This window comes from Sus scrofa, chromosome 11 (genome assembly GCF_000003025.6).
Source record: "Sus scrofa isolate TJ Tabasco breed Duroc chromosome 11, Sscrofa11.1, whole genome shotgun sequence".
Taxonomy (NCBI): domain Eukaryota; kingdom Metazoa; phylum Chordata; class Mammalia; order Artiodactyla; family Suidae; genus Sus; species Sus scrofa.
Genome location: NC_010453.5, coordinates 15,404,475 through 15,427,793, shown reverse-complemented (window position 1 = coordinate 15,427,793; position 23,319 = coordinate 15,404,475). Strand labels below are relative to the sequence as shown.

Below are 23,319 nucleotides of genomic sequence, written 5' to 3'. Positions count from 1 at the left end.
AATATGTGAAAACCTCTAGGAGTTTCCGCCATGGCTCAATACTTCCGTTAAGAACCCGACTAGTATCCATGAGGATGTAGGTTCAATTCCTGGCCTCACTTAGGATCTGGCATTGCCACAAGCTGCAGCATAGGTCACAGACGAGGCTCAGATCTGGTGTTGCTGTGGCTGTGGTGTAGGCCAGCAGCTGCAGGTCTGACCCCTAGACTAGGAAATTTCATGTGCCTCGAGTGTGGCCCTAAAAGAAAAAAAAAGAAAAGAAAACTTTCCTACTTTCTTGTCCTGAAAGGTCCTTTCAGGTCAATTTTCTTGATTCCCTCCCACCTGAGCGACAATGACAGCCCAGCCTCATATACACTGGGCTGCCCAATCCCCATTCCCAGTCTCCGTCCATGCTGGACACCCAGTTCTCTCCCTCAGTTCTACCATCCTTGCAAACACCTGCTCAGCACATTCGTAAGGTCATTTTATTACCTATAAGCATTGGGTGAGGTAAATCAAGATTTGGGGAGGAGGTGCTCCCCTAATGTAACATAACTTATGAGATAGTCTTAGAAGAAGAAAACAGCAGAACACTTTGCATCTTCTTCTGAAGAATCAGGTTCCTGTCTTCCCCAAGAACAATGGGGTTGAATTTGCTTCTGTCTGCATAACCCAAAGAGCTAAAAATAGATCTCACAATTTCTCCAGGATGATCTTGTTTTAAAATATAGTGTTGATAATGATCATCTTCTCTTTAAAAAGCCTCTCTGCATTCCCCACCCTCCCCAAAAGCCTTCCCTAGCCCTGAACTGCTTAAAGGGCATGCTTTATTCCTTTGTGCATTTCCACGTGCAATTCCCTGTTTAGAGCACCACGCCCCCTTCACTGACTGGGAAACTCCTTACCATCCCCAAAACACACAACTCAGCATCTGTTTGCTCCAGGCCTCTTTCCAGGCTCTCCCTGCAGAGCAAGCCTTGCCTCCCTCTTGCTCCCAGGGCACAGCATGGCCCAGTATCCTTGCAGTACACTATCCTTAGATCACTGACACAGAAGCCTGGCTCTGCAATGACCTGTGCCACTGTGCATCAGTGATTTACCACCTTCTGTGCCTCAGTGTCCGCATTTGGCAGCAGCTGTAAAACTCAGTTCCTACCCTATAGGGTTGTTGCACTATGCTGTATAGTATAGTGCTTAGAAGAAGGCCTGGAACGTACTAAGCAAGAACTAAATGTTAGTTCTTATTCATAAACACTGTGTAAGGAAGCATAGTGAGTTTCTTGTTGAACAACTACGCAATCCTAGGTTTTCTCTAAATTAGTGGTAGAACTCAGCATAAAGAAAATCAGGGCAACTGCTTTTTATATCAGGGTTTCCAACTTTACCTGCCCATAAGAGTTGTGATTTCAAAACAAGAAGCCCCATGGTCTCATTCAAGACTGCATAAGCTACAACGTGTTTGTAGATAACAGTCTCTTTTCATCCTTTGAGTAGGTATTTTAGGCAAACTATGGAATGCACATGAAGATGGGCTCTTTCATAATAATGATTTGCATTTTAATAGGGTTGGTTACAAAAAAAAATGTATTCGTCCCTTTCCTTCCCCTAGAGCAGGAGCTGAGATGTAAAGTTGAGGCAAATTTATAACGTGCTTCTGACCTTATGAGGAACAGACCTTGGAGACGGTTTTCAAGTTGTCTAGATTCTGTGAAATTATAATGGGTAGGTTTGGTTTTAGAAGAACTGTCAGTTAAGGCAGCCTTTTTTCCCCCTACAGTATGACTAATAATGGCAGTTATTAAAATTGAAGCTAAAATACCTAGAATTAAGATTTTGGCAGAACACACTGAGACATTCCACAGTTTTGGACGTTTTAAGTATATGCCTTGATGAAATGTTCACTTCTCACTTAACAGATTTTAAAAGCAAGAGGTGGAAATAAATGACAGAAATAAAAGTTATATGACAAATGTATCTCAAATGTTCCTCCAATGAATTTTAAAATTAAAAGCAGAATAAGAAAAAAAAAAAAACCAAATAGAAGATAAAGTCTAAAGGATTGAAAAATGCTTAGAAAATCCTTGAGGAGACTATTTCGGGTCATTTAAATTTCCTGGGAAGCTTTGATCTTTGTGAAGATATAATGCTTTGAGAGTATTTTTCACTGTCAGGGCTAATCTGTCAAATCTGGCACAAGATTCTAAGTGAGAAGGTTTCACTTGGCCCATTTCTGACGTGAAGCTATCTCTAGTTCCCCTCCGGCTTTGCAAAAACAGGCCCGCCCATCACTGACTGAAGTGGAAGCCCCAGTCACCACGAATCTTCCCCTCCTAGGCCCCTGGGACCTTTCAGGGCAGACAAGGCTCCCATTGGCTGTGGGGGCTGCCTGGACACCCGCTTACATTTCCTCCTCTTAGTGTTGGCTAAAAGTGGACAGAGATATCTAGGCAATAAGGGCTCCTTTGCTGTAGTTGGCTGCACATTCTAAGTACAAAGAGAAAAAAAAAAAAGTTTTTGTGTACAAATTGGTGTTCCAAAATGATTCTACTATCTAAAACAGAGCTCGCTTTATCAGGAACAAAAACTTTCTCCACATTTATTTATTTTTGAGGGCCACGCCTGAGGCATATGGAAGGTCCCAGGCTAGGGGTTGAATCGGAGCTATGGCTGCTGGCCTACACCACAGCCACAGCAACGTGGGATCCAAGTGACAGCTTGGCAACGCTGGATCCTTAACCTGCTGAGTGAGGCCAGGTAGTGAACCTGCATCCTCATGGATATTAGTCAGATTCATTTCCACTGAGCCACAAGGGAATTCCCTTTCTCCACATTTAATTAATAATCACTCCAGGAGTTCCCGTTGTGGCTCAGCAGTAACGAACCCAACTAGTATCCATGAGGATGCCCGTCTGGTCCCTGACCTCGCTCAGTGGGTTAAGGATCCAGCGTTGCCATGAGCTGTGGTGTAGGCTGGCAGCTATAGCTCCAATTTGACCCCTAGCCTGGGAACTTCCAAATGTTGCAAGTGTGGCCCTAAAAAGACAAAAATAAATGAATTAATTAATTGTGTAAAAAAAAAATCACTCCAGTTCCACCTCTTACCCCCCACTTACCTCTGTGCCTTACTTCCTGACCCTTCTAGTAGTCCTTCTGCCCCTTGACCTCTTGTGGCATGGAGTGTTTCCTTTCAGGGATTTTGGTTTTTCATAATGGCTATTCAGCAATCTGCCTCCATACTATTATCATTGTTTGTGAAAGTCGAAAGCATAAATTTCCTTTAAAGATTGATCCATTCTCAAAACCTACTTCCTCTCTTTTTCTGAAATGAAACAAAGGTTCTATTTTTAGACTAATGCACTGCCTCAGAGAGGGAAATTCTCTCTTAATGAGTATATGTGCTTATTAAATAAAAATGATCCAGTTTCCCAAAACGCAACTGATAGTTTTTCTATCCAAACTAAATATTGGAGAAAGTGAAAGATGTAAATACGTCAAGATGTTTGATGTTAAAATAAGCCTAAATAATGAATAATAATAAAAGTGGTGAGTTTATACTACTCAAGTAACATAGCATAGAAATTAAACAAATTTTAAGGGAGTTCCCATTGTGGCACAGCAGAAACAAATCTGACAAGGAACCATGAGGTTTCGGGTTCCACCCCTGGCTCACTCAGTGGGATAAGGATCTGGCGTTGCCCTGAGCTGTGGTATAGATCACAGACTCGGCTCGGATCTGGCGTGGCTGTGGCTGTGGTATAGACCGGTAGCTACAGCTCCGACTGGACCCCTAGCCTGGGAACATCTATATGTCACAGGTGACGCCCTTAAAAAAAAAAGCAAAAAACAATTTTAAAAATTTTTGGCCACCTTGCAGCGTATGGAGTACCCTGGCCAGGGATCTGATCTGAGCTGCAGTTGCAACCTACACCTCAGCTGCATCAATGCTTGATCCTTAACCCACTGTGCCTGGCCAGGGATTGAACCTGAATCCCGATGCTCCAGAGACACTGATGATTCTGCTGCGCCACAGAGGGAACTCCTAAACAACTTGTAAAGGCTCATAAAAGACTCTTTCTCTCTCTCTCTCTTTTTTTTTTTTTTTTACTTTTCTATGAGTTTATTATCTTTTAAAGGCTAGTGAACTTTTTTTGCAAATGGATACTAATGTTACATTCCAGTAGGGGGCACTAAAACATTGCTTTTAAACATTAAAAATACTTTTCTCAGCGTGAAAATGAGATTTTTGGGCAACTTTTGTTTCTTCAGGTTAATAGGAAAATGATGGAGGATAATGGCAAGGAAAAGAAACACAGTCCCATTAGAACATCAAAGCTACCAAATTATCTTGATTAAGTTTCTGGAGAGAATCATTTTCTGCGTAAAAACTATTGTCGCTGCTATGTTTAATGTTTGGTATCAGTGAACTTATGGAAACACGACATCATGCTGGCTCTAAGAAACCCCACGGTGACTGAGGATGATTATTTACGGGGATCCCTCAAACAGAAAGAAACGGCAAAACTCAATGGCACTAGGTCTACTATAGTTGTGATGGTTTCAAATACATGACTTTAAAATCCTAAATTGTAAAAGCTTTCAAGTAGATGGTGGCTTGGGCTTGAACCCTTTAGCCATCCACCTGAGGCTGGAATATACTGGGAGGAACGGTCAGATGACATTCTCTGGTGTCATGTGCTACACTGACCTGATCAGGCTGGACTACTGGGCGCCCTGCTCTTTAGGGGCGGGATAACCAATGCTGTGAGGTGAATGAACATCTGGTCCTAAAAAAGTGAGTGCTCTGTTTCTTGGATTGTTTATTTCCAAGAGAACTAGAGGGAAAGGCAAGCCCATGCATGTCCCTTTGGCCAGGCTGCACAGCTACAGAATCTGCACTGAATTTAGTCTGGCCTGTGACATTCTTGCCATTTGTTTTGCAAATTTTAGTAGTATGGAGAGAAACCATCAGCATGGGGGGGGGGGGAATTCCTATGTCTCTGAATATGTTAAGATTGCTATCAAATACAGAGCCTAGCCCAGCTAGTCAGTCTCCAGTGGGGCAGGCTTGTGCTCTGTCCCTGCCAAGATGTTGAAAGCTCCCCCGGCAAAGTGATACAGCTGTGCCGGACACAACAGGAGGGTTTAGATCCAGACATGGGAGCAGCTGCAGTAATGTGAGCTAAAAGGAATGCAAGCGTGTGTGGGGGTGTTGATTTCAAAAGCAGGTTCTCCAAAGAGTGTTGCTCTGCCCATCAAGAGGCTGGTGCTAATATTAAGACTAGGAAGGGAATTAATGAAATGTTGTTATCAGCCCAAACAGGTGGATGGCAGAGGTATGGACAACCCAGACGAGACCTAGTCTGAGAGATGGGGGTGACCGGCTGACAACTCCCATTAGCAGCTGTAATTCCAAAAGGCCCAGACTGCTGGAGGCCTGCGAGGGAGCCACGGAGGTTATCTGGAGGGCTGGTGTTACAATCTAGGTGGACCGGATCCAACAGTGACATCTGAGGCTGGCTCCAGGGAAGGCTGGTCTGGCATGAGGATGCCTTCAGCTACTTGGGCCTGCAAGCGGGGCGGGTGGGAGCTTTGGTGCATTTGTGTAGCTGGGCTGTGCGTGGGAGGGAGGAGCCTCACGTGGGTTCTATAGCCTAAGATCTGATCTATTCTTGCCTTATTCAATAGACTGGCCTTCCCTTTCTCTCAATGAGCCCCTCACACAAATGCTTTTCATCTAAAGACGGCTTTCCCCAAATCTGATGTTTCTAAGGGCTTTCCAGAAGCTAGCGAAGGCGCAAGAGAAGATCTCCAGGGGCTAAGGAAGGGAGAGTGAGAACCACTTTTCCCTCCCATTTGTCCACGGGATGGTTTTCTGAGGACAAGGGGTGATGGACCTGTGTGTGCACAGGTACAGATACAAGACTAACCGGAAGGGGATGTAAGCTTTTGATGGAACTAAAGCCATGGTGGATGGTGTATTTCCACTCAGCAGAGAGCCCCCCTGAATATCTTTAAAAGGAATCTCAGACCTTGTAAACACGTCTGCAATGCCTGGGGCTAATCCCACCTGCTGGCACTTTTATATAATTATCTCAGCTGAGCTGCACAGTAAGTATTACCATTTCCATTATTCAGATAAGGAAACTGCCTGGAGGAAAAGGAGCAGAGTTTGAATCTGAATTTAGGTCCTTTAACCTACTGGCATTTTTTGTCTTTTTTTTGCCATTTCTTGGGCCACTCTTGAGGCATATGGAGGTTCCCAGGCTAGGGATCCAATTGGAGCTGCAGTCTCCGGCCTATGCCAGAGCCATAGCAACGTGGGATCCGAGCCGCATCTGCAACCTACACCACAGCTCACAGCAACGCCAGATCCTTAACCCACTGAGCAAGGCCAGGGATCGAACCTGCAACTTCATGGTTCCTAGTCGGATTCGTTAACCACTGCCCCACGACGGGAACTCTTTTTTTTTTTTTTTGTCCCTTTAACCTACTTTTAGGGATCTTCTCTCTACTTTTTACTGCTGAGTGTTGGGTTGGTGACTAAGAGGTAATAAGCATTAAATCTACTAACTGAAGAAGCCACAGGGATTACTGGTTAAGAGCAACGACTCTGGAACAGACTGCCTGGGTTGGAATCCTCATTAGCTAGGTGACCCTGTGCAGGTTGCTCAACCTCCCTGGGCCCCCTACCCTCTTCTGTCAAAGAGTACCTCCCCAGAGTTTTGTGAAGATGAGATGAGTTTTAATAGTAACACGGTAAGTTCCAGATGTGGGTTATCCTCTAATGCCGACTATGTGGTTTGTCCATAAACCATGCATTATTGGGATGGATTTGGTTGAGACGTCACTCTCAAGTCAGTGCTTTATTTGCTTAATTGCACCTTGGGGTTAGGGCCTTTTAGTCCCTCAATGGAATGTTAAAAATCCACCCTAACCTTTGGAAAAACATAACTGATCCTTTAGTCAGTGGATTAGTTTACTAGGGCTGCCATGACAAAAGACTAGCCACTGGATGGCTTAAACAACAAAATTAATTTTCTCATGGTCCTGGAGGCTAGAAGTCCAAGATTAAAGTGTTGGCAGGACTGGTTTCTCCTGAGGCCTATTCCTTGGCAGATGGCCTCCCTGCTGTGCCCTTCCCATCATCTTTCCCCAGTGGTTCAAATTTCCTTTTTATAAGGATACCAGTCAGATGGGATTAGGGCCCATGCTATTGGCCTTATTTTAGCTTTTTTTTTTTTTTTTTTTTTTTTTTTTTTTTTTGGCCTTATTTTAGCTTAATCACCTCTTTTAAGGCACTTTCTCCAAATGCTTTCATATCTGAGGTTTGGGGGCTTTCATACATGAATTTGGAGTGGAGGCACAACACAGCCCATAATAGTCAAGTTCCTCAAGCCCCTCAAATCTAGACGCATTAACTTCTAAGAACACAACAATTACAATTTAAAGGGAGTTGAGAGCTTGGGAAATGCCCTGACTGGTGGATACTACTTACTGGGCGTGCCATAACATGACTGTGAGCGTGTGTACAGGTACCAAAGTACACTCAGGATTTTGCAATGATAGGGTATCACAATTTCCTACTAGCTTCTCTGTCCTGCGGTCATTTTCAGCTGCCCAAGAGAAGAGGGAACGTAGTGCAGGGCAGTATGGGTCAGGAGAGTTATTTCAGGAACACGGATGTCCCCCCAGTTTAACTCAAAGAAGGCTTTGAATCTCTCTGGGAGACCAGGCAGGGTATTTTATCCAATACAACCACTTTAATAATTTCTCCCTCATCACTCATTTAAGAATAACCTTTCTATTATGATCAGTTAAAGAATTTATCAGCAAAGGTAGCTAAAAAGATCCTTGCTAATAAAAACCTTCCACACCTTTAAGTGTTTTGGGGTAACATTTACATTATAAATTCTTACATTGACTGTGATTTTAGCAAATTCTTTTGTTTCTTAATTTTAGGTCCTTCTGATTTCTAATTTAAGAGGTTTCCATGGTTCTCATCAATTTGTGTTGATAAGTGACTAAATTTGTTGTAGGTTTTAATTGGGCTGTGAAACTAAGGTGGTGTTTACAATCTTTTAATAGAATCCTAGTGTGTATACATAGGAACGTGAGTGTGTAAGCCCAAAACATGTGCGTACACGCACGCACAGACACACACACACACACAGTGACGTGCTTTTACAGTCAATTGCAAATAATCTAGGAATAACTGCAGAATCTGATAAGAAAGGTGATGTTTCTTTTTAGGAAAAATTTGTCTACTTGAATAGACGTGAATTCTTTTTAATTTTAAAAGTTAACATTAAAATTAAGCTCTTACTTTCTTCCTAAGTAAGTATTTCAATAGTCTCTTTTAAAAAAAATCAGACCTAGGAAAAATGTCCAGGGCTGGAATCCATTATTTCTCAATTCCTTTGAAGTACAATACTTATTGTTGTCACTGTTCTGTAGGGTTTTTGTTTTGTTTTCTTATTTTTTTGAGAGAGCTAATGTTGTAGGACAATTCTATTTTCATGAGAAAGTCACTTGTCTCCAGTTCTTATGTTTCTTAGAGGCAACATCTCTTACAAAATATGCTGGGGTGTTTGAGTGGGTTTAGTTTTTAAGATTTTACCCTCCAAAAGAACCACAGAAAACCAAAGAATACATTGTATCAATTCTCTTTTGCAATTGTTTTAGAGAAATTTGCTCTATTGTTAAAATTGTGCTGCTTTCTATGATAACATTATCTTGTTAAATGAAGCTGCCAGTAACATCAACAGCTAAACTCCCAAAATGAGTCAGCTAACTTTATTTTTAACCGCTTTTTAATTGCCTGCTGAGACTATCAAGAATAATGTAAGAGGATTTTTACAGCCTTTATAGCAAAGTTTTGGTATATCAGACTATATAAAAAGGCGCATCACAGGTTCAGAATTCTCGAGTCACTTCCACGACTTTATCCTTTTAAAACTCAGCTATAGGGCATGGATAAGTAGTAAAAATCTCTGAGATTTGAGACTCTTCCTAAATTCTTGCTATGACATTCCATGGATGTTACACATACTATCTTTGAATTCACAAAGAATCAGTTGGATTTGGGCAACCAAAGTGCATAACACTTGAACATGGAGCCATAACAGGATTTAGAACAAATACCAGTGATTTAGAAATCATGTGTTTACCTAAGTTGAAGTCATTTGTATAGTAACAAAAACCTACCCACGAGGTTGTACAGGTTGTACCGATGTCAAAGAACAAACATTTCATCCCTGTTTCCAAGCACTTTAAGACATTATTTTAATCCTTACAACACCTCTTTGAGATATGTAGGTGGCAAGTAATACCAAGATAAAAATTCAAAATGCAGAATAAAGTGAACACTACTTAGGGAAGAAAAGAATTTCAGCTGATTGTGCTTTGTTGATTTTCTGCTTTTCTTGGAAGATCTTTCATTAGTGATTTCATTTTATCATATTTTCCATGTAGGGCTACACAGCTACTGAGATCTAAAAGAAGCCACTGTGTTTCCACAGATTTCTACTCACACACGCCTTGGCTGGAGATGAGGGAGGGACAGACGTGGCTTGCTTCCCTATCCAGGTGGAGGTATTCTGCTTCCTTCTCCATCCTTCCTCCCCCAGTCTTGTCAGTCTGTGTCTACTCTGCAAAGTAAAACATCAAGTCGAGCATCACACATACAGTTATTATAGAAGAGAGAAATATATTTGGATGATTAACTGATTTTACTTGGTTTTCATACAAAAGCTGCATTAATCTTCAACATCTGCTGACTCCCACATCTGGATACATTGGCTAATTAAAACTGGGATGTCTCCCGGAGATGGGAAACCATGGGAGGGGTGATTTTCCTTTTGTGATTCATTGGCAATTTAAATTGATTGAAAGGAGGGTGGCCACAGATAAACTCTTCTGACTAATACTGGCGGGTAGTCTGTGGATTGTAGAGGTTGCCTATACTTCTCTGTCATGGGAGGCTGAAGACAGGAGAACACAGCCTAAAGTCTTAGGGGAAAGGTGTTTTATTCACGCTTTTTAGGAAAACTGGGAGCATTAAGATAGGATCCCATCCCATTTCCCAAAGTAAGTTTTTCTAAAGATGCTTTACAAATATTTCTGATGCTTAAGTTCACTTGGTGGTGGAAGGGGCACTTTCCAATTCACTTTGTAGTCGACTTCAAAATAGAGAGGAATAAGAGGATGCTGTTTATTTTGCTCTAAATTTTGCTTATTGTCTCATGAAAGGAAACCTCATGGCTTTGCTCAATCCCCGCAGGTTCAGCAATAGAACTGGATTAAATAGTATTGGAATAAAGTCCCCCATTTGAACTATATGGGGGACTTATAAAATATATGTTCACTTTTCTAAGCTCAAACCAAGCTTCTAAAACTCTTATGAGGAAAGGCTTTTAGATAAAAACCCAATGTTCATCACTTTCGGTAGAGGATAGAGCTCAATACAGCTGTTGAACTTGGTTTGATGTACCTTTATTTAGGATAAGGAAAGCTTTGGAAAGAGTTCCAGATGAGCCAACCATTCCGGAAGGGCAGGTGGCTCTTATTGTATAAGGTCTGAGGCTGTCTGTTCAAATAAGCAAGTGCTAATGGCTTGAAATCCTCCACATCATTTGTGTTATACAAATGCAAACATCAGCATTATTATTGTTATTTATATTCTATCTGTAGGCTTTTATTAACATAAACTAAACTGGTTTCTGGCAGAGCTGATTGATGACAAAGATCCCTCCACACCCCCAACATGTTCAAATGTCAGGTTTCTGGGCGGGGGGGGGGGGGGGGGGGGGGAACGACCCTGAATCATCAAATTAAACTCTGGTTAATTTCTAGGCCTCTAGAAAAATCCCAGCATTTTATGGAGGCGCTAAGTGGTTTAAACAGGAATGGGCTCTGGATTTTGAAAGCAGTTGGTGCAGGTCTGATTAGAATTAGATAAGCTTCTAAAGTATGACCTTAAGTAAGGTTTTTAGCGCTCTGTACCTCAGTTTCAATTTCTGTAAAATATGAATCATAATACCTCCTACATTATTGGTTTTGAGCACATACTCCGATAATAGCTACACAGTGCTTAGTCCATAATTATTGTTGAAATATAGTAGTTTTTATAAACACTGGGAAATAAACATGTATATTCTGATGCTGAGTGAAAAATGATTTATAGTTTAGAAATGAAAACATTTTGAAAAAAGATATATATATATATATATAAAATCATCTTAATTAAGATAATATATAAATCTGAAAAACAGGGCAAGATCTAACCAAGCCTAGTCTTGGATGTGAAAAGCATTTTTCCAGGTCGGACTCTGGGAGTACAGGCATGCAATATAGTTGTCAAATGTTCTGTTTTCAGTTTGTTGTTCAAACACAAAATTATTTAAAGTGCATATGGCATCAGATGAGACAAATCAGTTTTTTTTTCCTCCAGCACAATATTAGTGATCAGTTAATTAGAAATTCCATTTTTAAATGTTAAACTTTAGAATATACAATATTTCGGTGTGTTTGAAAGGCTGTATTTACCACAAAATAAAAACCTGATATTCCAAAGAAATACTCACTGTTCATCTATGTTTACTCTCTGGCACAGCAGACTGCATATGGGTGGGCCTTGTGAGTCAGCCAAATCTGAAATTTGATAAACTCTTACCTCCTGTTTTTACACCATAACTGACACAGTCAGTGACTATGTGTATCATATTAAAAACACATGTACTGTACACAGTCATTACCTCTCGTTATTGATTTTTATCAACAAATGACAAGCAACATAGTTACTAGAAAATGCTGGGTTTTTTTCCTTCCTTCTTTTTTTTTACTGTTGTGGACTCTCTTCTTAGGAGTTAGTTTACAATCACATTTGACTCCCTTTCCCTACTGAAATGTTTTGGAAATAGGGTGGTTTGATTAGAAAAAACTGATTAGTGTAAAACAGCAATTAATTCTTACTGCTTAACTTGAACATTCATACATATTAGTTTTCCAAGTAAATAAGTAGAACGCCTTGTTAAACTTCCTTTCTGCCAAAAATGTACTACCATCTGTGTTCTACATAGCAGCTTTTTCTTATTTGATACATATGTCCCCCCTTTTTGGGGAAGCATGTTAAGAGCTTTAATATGACATGAAACAGAAATAAAATAGTAAAAACACATTGTGTTTCAAGCACGAATGCAAAATTCAGATTTGTGACATTTAAAAAATTTGGGATTTCATGTGCCATCCATTAATTTTTAATGGCAACTCTCAGTCCCTAATGTTAGAAAAAATTTTAATTGTAATGTTCAGGCAGTTTGGAGTTTGGGAGAGTAATTTTATTGTCTCAGAGACAGTTAAAGACTTAGTGTTTAAAACAGGATGAATTTCATTAAATAGTCTGAAAACATCCAGTTAGAAAGGTAAAGTGAAAAGCAATGCAACCCAAAGAGTTTTGGCTTGAATGCCAGGAGGTCTGAATTCTGGTCCTAGGCTTCACTAAATGCACAGCCTTGGGCAAATCGCTTAACCTCTCAGTGTTTGTTTTCTTACCTGTAAAATGAAGGGCTGTATGAGAATAATAACGCACGATCGCCTAAAAATCCATCAGCCAGATAAAATTGCTGCTAACTAACATTTTTAGCTGACAGTGGTACCTCCAACCTTTTAAATATTGTATCACCAGCACTGTCATAGTGCCAGTTCGAATGCTTGGTTCACTTTATCTTAAATGACTACAGATCTTGCCTAACAGATATGCTACACTTTATTTAGCCATTCTCTATTGTCGGTCATTTAGATTATCTCCAACTACATTTTTAGTATTGCTGTGGAGACCCACAAGTGGTCTCTCACTGACAAAGCAAAGAGTTCATTGAATCTGACAAACATTGGATCTTCACAACAGAATCAAAAATATTCAATCTCTGGTTTATGATTTGCCCAATGCATCTCTCCAGTTACAGGTTAGTAAGCATCATCCTTATTTGCAACAGACAAATAATCTGATGTAAGCTGTGTTTTTTGTCCATTTGGAGCAAGATCATCTCAATCTCAAGGCTTGGTGGCCAGAGCACAACCTGCGGGTGTGCATTTATTCAGCTTTTCTACCTCATCGTTTTATTTTTCTTCAAAATGGGGACTCTCATATTACCTCAATTCTTCCCTGCCTTAGCTTTCCTTGTATCTATCAAATACTTTCTTTTGGTGTAATTCCTTCACATAAATATTGTTAATACGTATTGCTGATTATTTAAAGAGTGATAGTCTTAACTCTGACATCAAATTTCAGCTAAAACAAAATAAACCATTTACGACCTCAAGGAATTTGCCATCAAAACAATGTATTCTAAGATGCACAGCACCTGGCCTGTAGGTGCTTTACGAGTATTTGTTGAATGAATTACAAAATCCAAAGGAAATTATCACTCAAGAGGAATGACTGACTACTTCTGATGTTGCCATTGCTACCACTTAATAGGCCAGGTTTGAGGACACTGGTTTAAGAAGCAGAAGCTGTGTCGTTTCAGATTATTTTCTAAGGGCAAACTGAAGAAAGGCTGTCTTAAGTTGATAGTAGTACCTTCTAATGATTCAGACAAAATATTAGTAATGGGAAGTTTTGGGGAAAGGGAAGGGAGTGTGAAGCTAAATGTCATGCATGACTAAAGAGTAAGTATCCAAGATTTTTACTCATTATTATCACTATTTTTGGCCACGCCCCGGCATATGGAGTTCCCAGGTCAGAGATCAGGTCTAAGCCATAGCTGTGACCCACGCCACACCTGCAGCCACACTGGATCCGTAAATTACTGTGCCAGGCCAGGGATGGAACCTGTGTCCCAGTGCTCCAGAGGCGCACTGATCATGTCACGTCACAGAACTCCCTTGCTCATTAAATTGGACTGAAATTACCTATTTTGACAAGTAAGAATTTATTTATTTACTTTGGCCATGCCAGGGGCATATGGAAGTTCCCTGGCTAGGGACTGATCCCGCGCCACAGTAGTGACTTAAACTGCTAGAGTGACAAGCCCAGATCCTTAAACCGCTACCCTATAAGAGAACTCTGATAAGTAAGAGTTCAAACCAGGTATCAGTGTGTTGGTGGGGAGGGTAAATACAGAAGTTTCTGCCTGGGAATTGATCAAAGGAAATGATTCCTCAGTCTTCCTGTCAAGGATGACGTAATAATTACCCTGAAGACAGGCAGGGGAAAGAATACCACATTGGGCTTTGTGAAGATAAACTTCCTTCTTCATTTTAATTGTCCTTACCTGACATGAAACATTTTTCTTCTCAGTTTGGCCACATTCTCCAATGACAATGATTCTTGCTTATTAATAAGTAAGTGAGAATCATTAGAAAAAGCCTCTAAAGCAAGCTGCTACCATAAAAAACACTGAAGGAGAAAAGAAATAAACCTTTTTTTCTTAAACAGAACTAGTGGTAACCTAAATCCTTTGCATCATTCAAAGAAAAGTTTACACTTTTTGACCAAAAAAAAAAGCCACTTCTTTTGTAATCTTTCAAAAATGATCTATCACTACCATCTTCTTGTGTAAAATCTTTTAAGTCAAAACTTCTTTCAGTTCAGTGGTGTTCATCTAAGTAGAATTACTAAAATCTGTGGATTTACTGGAGTGAAATATACTCCACAAAGTTTTATTGTGGTTATTGCTCTATTGGGATAGCCGGGTATTTATAATTTTCTATCTATGTATTGATTGAGAAGATTATTGGTGGGAAAGCAAGAAACTGAAGCTCTAGCTCTGACAGCACCGCTGTTATGTGTGTGAACTTCAGCAAATCAGTCAGCTTTTCTGAACCTCAATTTCCTTATCTATACAAGAACCACTAGGGTGATCTCCAAGTTGCCTTTCAACTTTAACATTCTGTAGGTCTAGCTGAAAAGAAAATTCAGCTTGATACCCTTATGGAGGGCAATTTGGCAGTGTCTCAAAATTATAAATGCAGGCTGACCCAGCGATCTCTTTTCTGGAAATTCCTCCTATAGATATACTTGCATATATGCAAAATGAGTTAAAGAAGGTTATTCATTACAGAATAGTTTGTGATTGCTAGAGTAGAAATGAGCCAAGTATCCACCTGCACCCTGGTTCAGTTAAGCTGATACATACAATGGTATGTATGGTAGGCAGCTTATAAGAACCTTTAAATACGTACTTTTAATTTTTCCGAACCATGTGTCAGGGACATTAGTGTTGTAGGTACTCTGGACCTGCTTCAAGTCAAATTTTTAAAAATCAGACCAAAGAAAAGCAAACTTAAAAAAAGATTTGGCAGGCCAGCTCAGAAGATTTCAATGATCTGGAGAAAGTCTGTAAGAAGAGTCCCTTAACCAGATACTCTCCTCTAACTGAGGCCCTGTAAAACCGGAATTGAAATGAAGGCAAGGCCAAATTTGCAGCTGGCTTCCTTAGCCAAGAATGATCCACTAGGGCACCGCCTATGTGCAGGGTGCGGCCGTCTGAATGGGGGCTGCCTTTGCAGAGCGTAGTCGGAAAGGTTGAGGGTAGCAACAGTTCTACGTTACAGCCTTCCTTCAGCTCATCGTGTGGGTTACTGAGGTCCCCTAGCGGCTGGCAGAAGCAGCCCGAACCGTTCAAATTTGATAGTCAACGCAGAGACCACAAGACAGGAGGGTGGGAACCAACTTGAACCTCAATCCATTAGACTCAGGACCCTCACCCCACCCGGCCGCAGTATCAGTAGGAAGCGGCTGTGATAATGGATTATGAAGAAATAGGAGTCCGGACGAGTCAGAATGCAAGGGAAGAAATAAATCTTTCAAACTTTTGTAAACGAGGCCTAATTTTCTTTACAAATTTCTTTACCAACTGAAGAATTACCTGTCAGAAAAAGGGATTTGGGAACTGTCATTTTGGGCAAGATATTTAAAACCCTACCGTCAATCTTCCATCCTAAGTGAGCCCATCCCTTTGAAAGGAAATGCCTTCCATAATTCCTCCTAAAAAAAAACAAAACACAACAAAACTTGACAACTGTTTCTTCTGCTCCATGACACACAAGGCCACTGTCTTCCTACCTTCGGGCCCACTTATCTCGACCGGACGTCCTGGACCTGGAGCCCAGATGGGGAAAGGTGGGGTGGGAGCGAGGGTTGATTGACCAGCAGGGTAAGCGGCCTAAAGGAATACCTGGGAGGGGGCAGGGCTTCGCCCCAAAGCTTTGGTCCTATGCCCTCCTACGTTTTCACTTCAGCTCTTCAATTCTAAATAGCAAAGAAATGACAAGCAAACAGTTAAACTTAACTAAGTTATAAAGTGACAAGGCGCTCACTGAATACTTTCCTCTGATCCCTTCCCTGTCGCCCCTGGACTGACTTAGTGGACAGAGTCCGGGTTCCCGCCCAGGGGTAGAGGTTCCCACGGAGGGCACGAGGGCTAGGACGCCTGTGGGTCTGAGGGTGCGTGGGAAGTAGGACTATCTGCAGCCCGCGCCGAGCCCCCTTCTCTCGCTTCCACTCTTTCAGGTCAAGAATGGAGGGAACCCGGCTGGCGGGTGCTGGGCCGGACAACGGGCCCCCGGCTACACTCGACCTCAGAGGCTCAGCCCTCGGGCGCAGACAGGTGGGTTCCGGTCGCGGAGGCGGCGGCCAGGGCGTCCTCCGCGCGGACACGACAGTCAGAGCCCGGGCCCCTGGAGGCGTGCGCGGCTCGCGCGGGGCCCGAGGACTCGATACATCGCAGGAAAAGGAAAAAAACACAAAACAAAAACAAAACCCACCGACTTCCCCGCGTTTCTCAGCAAAGGAGTCGAGGGCGGAGTCGAGAGGGGGCGACTGAGCAGAATTCCGCGAGGCCGCCTCCGCCCGCCCACTCAGCGCCCCCGAAGCGCCCAGCGTCTCCGGCCCCCGCCCCGCCCGGCTTTGGGCCCGGAGCGGAGGTCGAGGGCAAGCGAGCGACTCGTTCCACTCGGGCTTCCCGAGTACTCGGTTCTGCTCCCCGGTAGTAAACAAAGTGTCGCCGCCGCCTCCACGCTGGTTTGCCTCACAGCAATCAAAACACTGAGAGCGGAGAGACTCACAGAAACATTCGAAAATTACCAGAAAATAATAACAGAGAGCCAAAAAAAAAAAAAAAAGAGTGAGGGAGACTGTGCGTGTGTGAGAAAGAAAAAAACACCCCACTACCCCCACCAACCCACTGCCACCTCCCGCTGGAAAACCAGCCCCCGCCCAGGCCGGCGTCCACTGGCTGCCTGGGCGGTGCCGCCGCGAGCTCATTGGCTGCTGGGGCTATCAGTCAGGGGCGGGCAAGCGCGCGCGCCGCCGCGGGCGGGGGGCGGCGGCAGATCCCGTAAGTCGGGCGGCAGCGTAGTCGCAGCAGCAGCCGCCGCTGCCGCCGCCGCCGCCGCCACATTCAACAGGCAGCAGCGCCGCGGTCGCGCCGCCGGGGAGAGTGAGCGGCCCGCGGCGCCCGTCCTTCCTTCGGTTTTCGGGCCGTGTCAGTAGGAGCGCGACGCTGGCGCTGCCTGGGCTGGGCGACTCTGGCCTGCCGTCCCGTCCGTGCAGCGGACCTGGAGGAGCCTAGATGTTGATGGACCCGCGAAGTTAAGTTCTGGGCTCGCGCTTCCACTTCGCCGCCGCGTCTTGCTCCGGGTTTCCGTCCGCCCGCGGCACCGACCTCGCCCCCCAAAATCTCGGACCGGCTCTTCGCGCCCTCTCCCCTCAGCTCCTGGTGCAGCGCCCTCGCACTTCTTGGCAATCCCGCTGCTGGGGGAGGGGCGGGGGTCACCATGGCCGAAGCGCCCCAGGTGGTGGAGATCGACCCGGACTTCGAGCCGCTGCCCCGGCCGCGCTCGTGCACCTGGCCGCTGCCCAGGCCGGAGTTTAGCCAGTCTAACTCGGCCACCTCCAGCCCGGCGCCGTCGGGTGGCCCAGCCGCGAACCCCGACGCTGCCGCGGGCCTGCCCTCGGCCTCGGCGGCCGCTGTCAACGCCGACTTCATGAGCAACCTGAGCCTGCTGGAGGAGAGCGGGGACTTCCAGCAGGCGCCCGGCTCCGTGGCGGCGGCGGCGGCGGCGGCAGCCGCGGTGGCGGCGGCGGCCGCCGCTGCTGCCACCGGGGGGTTGTGCGGGGACTTCCAGGGCCCAGAGGCGGGCTGCCTGCACCCGGCGCCGCCGCAGCAGCCCCCGCCGCCCGGGCCGCTGTCGCAGCACCCGCCTGTGCCCCCCGCCGCCGCCGGGTCGCTTGCCGGGCAGCCGCGCAAGAGCAGCTCGTCCCGCCGCAACGCGTGGGGCAACCTGTCCTACGCCGACCTCATCACCAAGGCCATCGAGAGCTCGGCAGAGAAGCGGCTCACGCTATCGCAGATCTACGAGTGGATGGTCAAGAGCGTGCCCTACTTCAAGGATAAGGGCGACAGCAACAGCTCGGCAGGCTGGAAGGTGAGTGGCCTCGGGGCGCACGGCTGGAGCGGGAGGGGGGCACGGGAAGCCCTGCCTCCGCCTTAGGTCGGAGGGGACGGCTGTGCAAATTTGCTTGGCTTGAAAGTGCAGGGCACGCGGGCAGCGCGTGCAAGAAGCATCGGAGGTGGGTGGTGGGCTTGCCTCGGACCCGTCGGAGGATTGGAATAAACGTCTGTGTGTACGCTCTCGTGAGAGTTGGAGCGGGAGCGGGAAGGGGCGAGTTGGGACCGAAGTAGTGAAAAAAGTACGCCAAGAAGTGGACCTCAGAGCAACCAGAAAAAAAGTTCTCCAGTGAACGGAGAGCGGGGTTCACTGCGACCTGCCCCCCCTTCTCCACGGCCCGCGCGAACTCCTGCCGCTGCTCCTTTCCCTCCACGACCTCAGGGGTGAGGGCGGCTCCCCTCCTCCCCCGCGGCCCCCCAGCTCCCCGCCGCCCCGCGGAGCCGTTTCCGCAGCGCTGGGCGGGGGAGGCCGCTGCGAGGGGCCTCGGAGCCCCGCCGCTGGGGGACGGGGCTGCAGGTGGAGGGGACAGGCAGGGCGCGAGGCAGCCGGCCCGTGGAGGTTGGCCGCGCGGTTTTTGGAGGCCGTATGCATTTTGTTTTATTTTGATTTTATTCTAAGTGGCCTCGAGTGCAGGGGTCCGGGCGCGCAGAGCCAGAGGTAGCGTCTCCGACACGTGCAAAGGGGCGGCCACCGCCTGCGGAGCGCCGGCGCCCGGCGGCGCGGGGCGAGCTAAAGTTCAAGTGTGACCCTCGGCGGGGGCGGGAGCAGGCGACGGCGAGGGAGGGGCCGCGAGCGCAGGAAGCGAGCGCCTTTAAAGGGCCAGCGCGTCCTGGCCCTGGGCACCTCCTCGCCCGGCCGCCGGGCAGCAAGGCCGGCACGTCTCTGCCCAAGGAAGTGCCCCCAAACTTGGCCTCGCCGAAGGTTCGAGGCCTTTAATTAAGCACGGAGAGGATTTCCTGGATGGCCAGGGCTGGGGACGTGGGTATTCTTGCTTTGCCCCCTCAGGGTTACAGCGTTTGGAGGTACAGGTCCGAGGGGCAGGTGACTGGTGTTCGGGGAGTTGGAATGAAGGTTCGAGTCAAGGGAACCTGCAAGGACCTCCTGTCTCGACGGAGGCCTGTACACGCGGTGCCTCTGGCCGTTTTTGCCTTTCTGAGAGACCGAGAGACAGCGGGAGAGACACTCAGGTGGGGGCACATCCCTACCCTGAGGTGGAGAAGGCCTTGGGGCTCCCAGGAGGACGGGCTGGGGGAGGCATACCGGCCAGCGGTTCGCCCCGCGACTTCCAGAAGCTGACACTTTCTGTTACAGGTGGAAGGATCGATGTTAAGGTTCTCTGGTTGAGTCAGACTCCTCTTCACTCCTCCTCGGGACTGTACAGCATAATAAAGATTTTTCTTTGCTGCGCATTTGTTGCACAAAGGTTGTTTTACGTACACTGTCATTCCTGTGGTTAATGTGTGTCAAAAAGGTTAAGTTAATCACATCGTGTTGAAGCTCCTGGAGAAGGAACAAGGATCTTATTTTTTCCAAAATGTATTTTAGAGTAAAGGCTTCACTTAGGATCTGATTACCAGGCATTACATGCAATTTACCTAGGTTTCAAAAAAGTAAAGTGCCTCCTTATTTTACCCTTGGTATATATTCTTTAAAGTCAGAAAATGGGGGTTGTCTGCCAAATCCAATTTTATAACATTTGAATTTAAGTACTTGACTTACTTGTTCATTTATCAATCCTACTTGAGCTGTTGTAAAACCATTTGCCATTAAATTTTTTGTTTTCGGAATTAAAAGTACAGTGTGTACTTAACACCGTTTTTTCATGTCCTTGGAAATGGATACAGCCTACTTAAGCTTGCTGGAGTGTTTTTCTTTTAAGATAGGGAAAGGCAAAGTTTGGGGATTAGTTTTAGTTTTGCCTCTCAAATGGTCTTAAGTCAGATCATTCCTGTATTCTTAAACTAGGAATATAACTTAAGCATTTAAGGTTTATGCTTTTGTTTTTTTTTAATAGTTTCTAAGACTAAAATCACTCCCTGACCCCAGCCATTTTTATTAGGTTTCTACTTGTTCTCATTTTTTTCCCAGGTAGTTAAAGGTGTGCTTTTTTGTTTGTTTGTTTGTTTGTTTTTTAAATTTACTTCCTAGAGCTAGAAGGTCTCTTAAATGTTGGTAAGGACTGACTGTCCAGAATTGGAGGCCCAGTGGCAGCTCCCAGTGGAAATCTAGTGGAGCTTGGGGCGGGGGAGCAGGCTGCCATTCTCAGTGAGTAAATGTTTCAGGTGTAATCAGAGTCAGTTGGTGCAAGTCAGATTACAGCAAGTGCATTTTCACTTTGAGTAAAAGGGTATTTTAAGAAGAAAAGAAACAGCCTGGAGTGTTTCTAACTCATAACTAGTCTTCTGGTTGGAGTTTTCATAAAAATGAGTTACTTGGTAAAAACCAAGTTTCACTCTCACATCTAAAAGACTGGCCTGTTTTAAAGATTCATAAAAAGGAGAAATTTTACTATGGCTTTTAGCTTAAAAAAATTCAATTCTAAAATGCAAATCAACCAAAATTTAGTTGTTTTAGGATGAAGAAGAGGCTGCTTTGGAACTGAATATTTCCTGTGATTTACTACAGGGAATTAGGCTGAATCTTTAATTAAATAAAGTTTCTTGTGCTTTATTTCCTGGGGCCTGCCTGAGAATTTGAAAGTCATTTGCGTAGGACAAAATAGTTGGAAAGCTGTTAAAAAGTTCAAAAACTTAACATTGGTTGTATTTGTGAGATATGCATTTTGTGTTTGTAGGAATGGTATGTTAAAACTGCCTTACACTTATTTTAATACGTGTTGGAACTGTCATAAGTTAAACACAAAGTGGAAGCTGAGACTTGGAAAACCCGGGATCTTTTAAACCATGTACGGTGTTTATAAATAGTGAAACTTTATTTCCCTGACCTGTGTATGTGTGTTTTCCACATAGAAAGTTTTCTAGAGCTTGGGAAGTAATATTGTGAGCTCTGGCTCTGTCTTTTTTTGTTTTTGTAGTTTTGAATTGACTCTTGAAATCATTTGGAACACTTAATTTAGGTCAAAACAATGCTTCAACGATAAGACAACACTTGTTAATTTTAGATATCATAGATACTCTTTATTTTCAAAAGAAGATTCTTTAATTTGTTCTGTGAATGGATAGTGCATTTGCTCATATTTAAAAATTCTTATCTGTTCTGTCGTTTGGGTTTGCAACCCACAGGTGAGTAATTTAGCCACAGAAATTCCATGGCAGGGATGATGACTGCTTTCTTGCTGCACAGTCACATTTGACAGAATTCTGGTGAAGGTTACTAAAGTTACCTTAAAGAAAACCTTTTTTTTTTTTTTTTTTTTTTGGTTACAGTTGTATGAGAAATCTCCATATACGCATTTGGGGAAAGAAGCATGAGGAAAGGAATTAAAAATGGGTAAGGGGATAATGTAATGAAGTGATAAGTGATAGCTTATTTGCTGTAGGCTGAAAGTTATGTGGGACTGATGTGAACATGTCTTATGGCTGAGATAGTTCAAAAATTCCCAAGTAGATGCTAAATATGAATACCTTAATTGCTCCTCATAAGAACTTGATTTTACTTTTGGTCTTTTGGCAAATCCTTGTGGAGATTTGGTGAGGGGGTGGCTTCTAATTTTAAGTGACACTCAGAGCTTTTTTTTTAAAGTGGCAAACATTTGAATACTAGAAAGAAGGCATATTTAATTCTCACGCGAGCTTTTATAAAAAGGTTCAAGGAGTTCCTGCTGTGACACACTGTGTTAAATGAGCAGCTCAGGTTGCTGCTGATGCGTAGGTTCAGTCCCCGGCCTGGCAACTTCCATATGCCATGGGTGTGACAGAAAAAGAAAAAGGAAAAAATAGCTTAAAGATTGTTGAGATCTGCCCCCCATTACTGAAATGTTGTCACGTTGGCAGTGGACAGATAAGTATGGCTAGCTATCATGCACTGCATAGGGATCTTTTAAGTGGGTGTATGAAATGAGGAGGGAGGAGCAAATACTTACTGGCTGGTTAGAATCTTTCATAGGGTGCCAACATTTTGCCTGCCCTTGCGCTCTGACCTCTTTGTCCAAACTCTTTTTTTTTTTTTTTTTTTGGTCTTTTTGCTATTTCTTGGGCCGCTCCCGCGGCATATGGAGGTTCCCAGGCTAGGGGTTTTAATGGGAGCTGCAGCCACTGGCCTACGCCAGAGCCACAGCAACGCAGGATCTGAGCCGCGTCTGCAACCTACACCACAGCTCACGGCAACACCAGATCATTAACCCACTGAGCAAGGGCAGGGACTGAACCTACAACCTCATGGTTCCTAGTCGGATTCGTTAACCACTGCACCACGATGGGAACTCCTGTCCAAACTCTTAAACTGCAATTCTTTGTGACTTTCTAAGAGGGTAGCTATCTGTATTGGCCTGGAATTTCTTTTGGAAGCCTGAACTATTTGCGTTTTTCTGGAACACTCTGCCCTTGGAAACTACCCAGTACCCTGGCATCATGGGAATTTGCTCTGCCAGTTTATTTTGTCTTTGTGTGCCATAATTTTGGGGCTTCTTGGAATCCTCTTAGAAAGTCAGCATCAACCCCATGGTGATGGGAGAGAGCAAAGAAGTTAGCAGTTGTACTCAGCATTGAATCAGCAGAGTGGATTCAGCCCTGCTTCTCAGGATTTGCCTTGGCCTTCATAGTAACAACTTGCAGAGACTTGCCCAAGCTCCCTGAGACCTCCCTTGGGTTGGATCACCACCTTTTCTTGGTGCACACAAAATTCTGAAGTTGGCGTGGTTGTCCCTCAATTGTGAGCCAGAGAGGACCAGTTGCACTTGGAGGTGTTTATTGTGGGGTTTGAGAG

The 23,319-nt window shown here is 44.5% G+C and overlaps 1 protein-coding gene and 1 long non-coding RNA gene across 4 annotated transcripts in view; one reads left to right on the top strand and one right to left on the bottom strand.

The window, feature by feature from the left end:
• LOC102160118 overlaps positions 1-17,161 on the bottom strand; it is a 39,001-nt gene extending 21,840 nt beyond the window's left edge. The window contains exons 1-4 of one of the 3 annotated variants that reach the window (XR_001299536.2): positions 16,750-17,161; positions 15,909-15,970; positions 9,513-9,629; positions 3,096-3,301 (exon numbers count right to left, since the gene is read on the bottom strand). This is a non-coding gene — a long non-coding RNA (uncharacterized LOC102160118). The remainder of the gene's footprint in view (positions 1-3,095; positions 3,302-9,512; positions 9,630-15,908; positions 15,971-16,749) is intronic. The other 2 variants (XR_306159.3, XR_001299537.2) reach the window with 2 other exon arrangements.
• Positions 17,735-23,319, top strand: part of FOXO1 (forkhead box O1) — a 92,838-nt gene continuing 87,253 nt past the window's right edge. Inside the window, exon 1 of the mRNA XM_021065269.1 lies at positions 17,735-18,411. Within this exon, the coding sequence (XP_020920928.1) occupies positions 17,761-18,411 (651 nt within the window). The 5' untranslated portion in view covers positions 17,735-17,760. The remainder of the gene's footprint in view (positions 18,412-23,319) is intronic.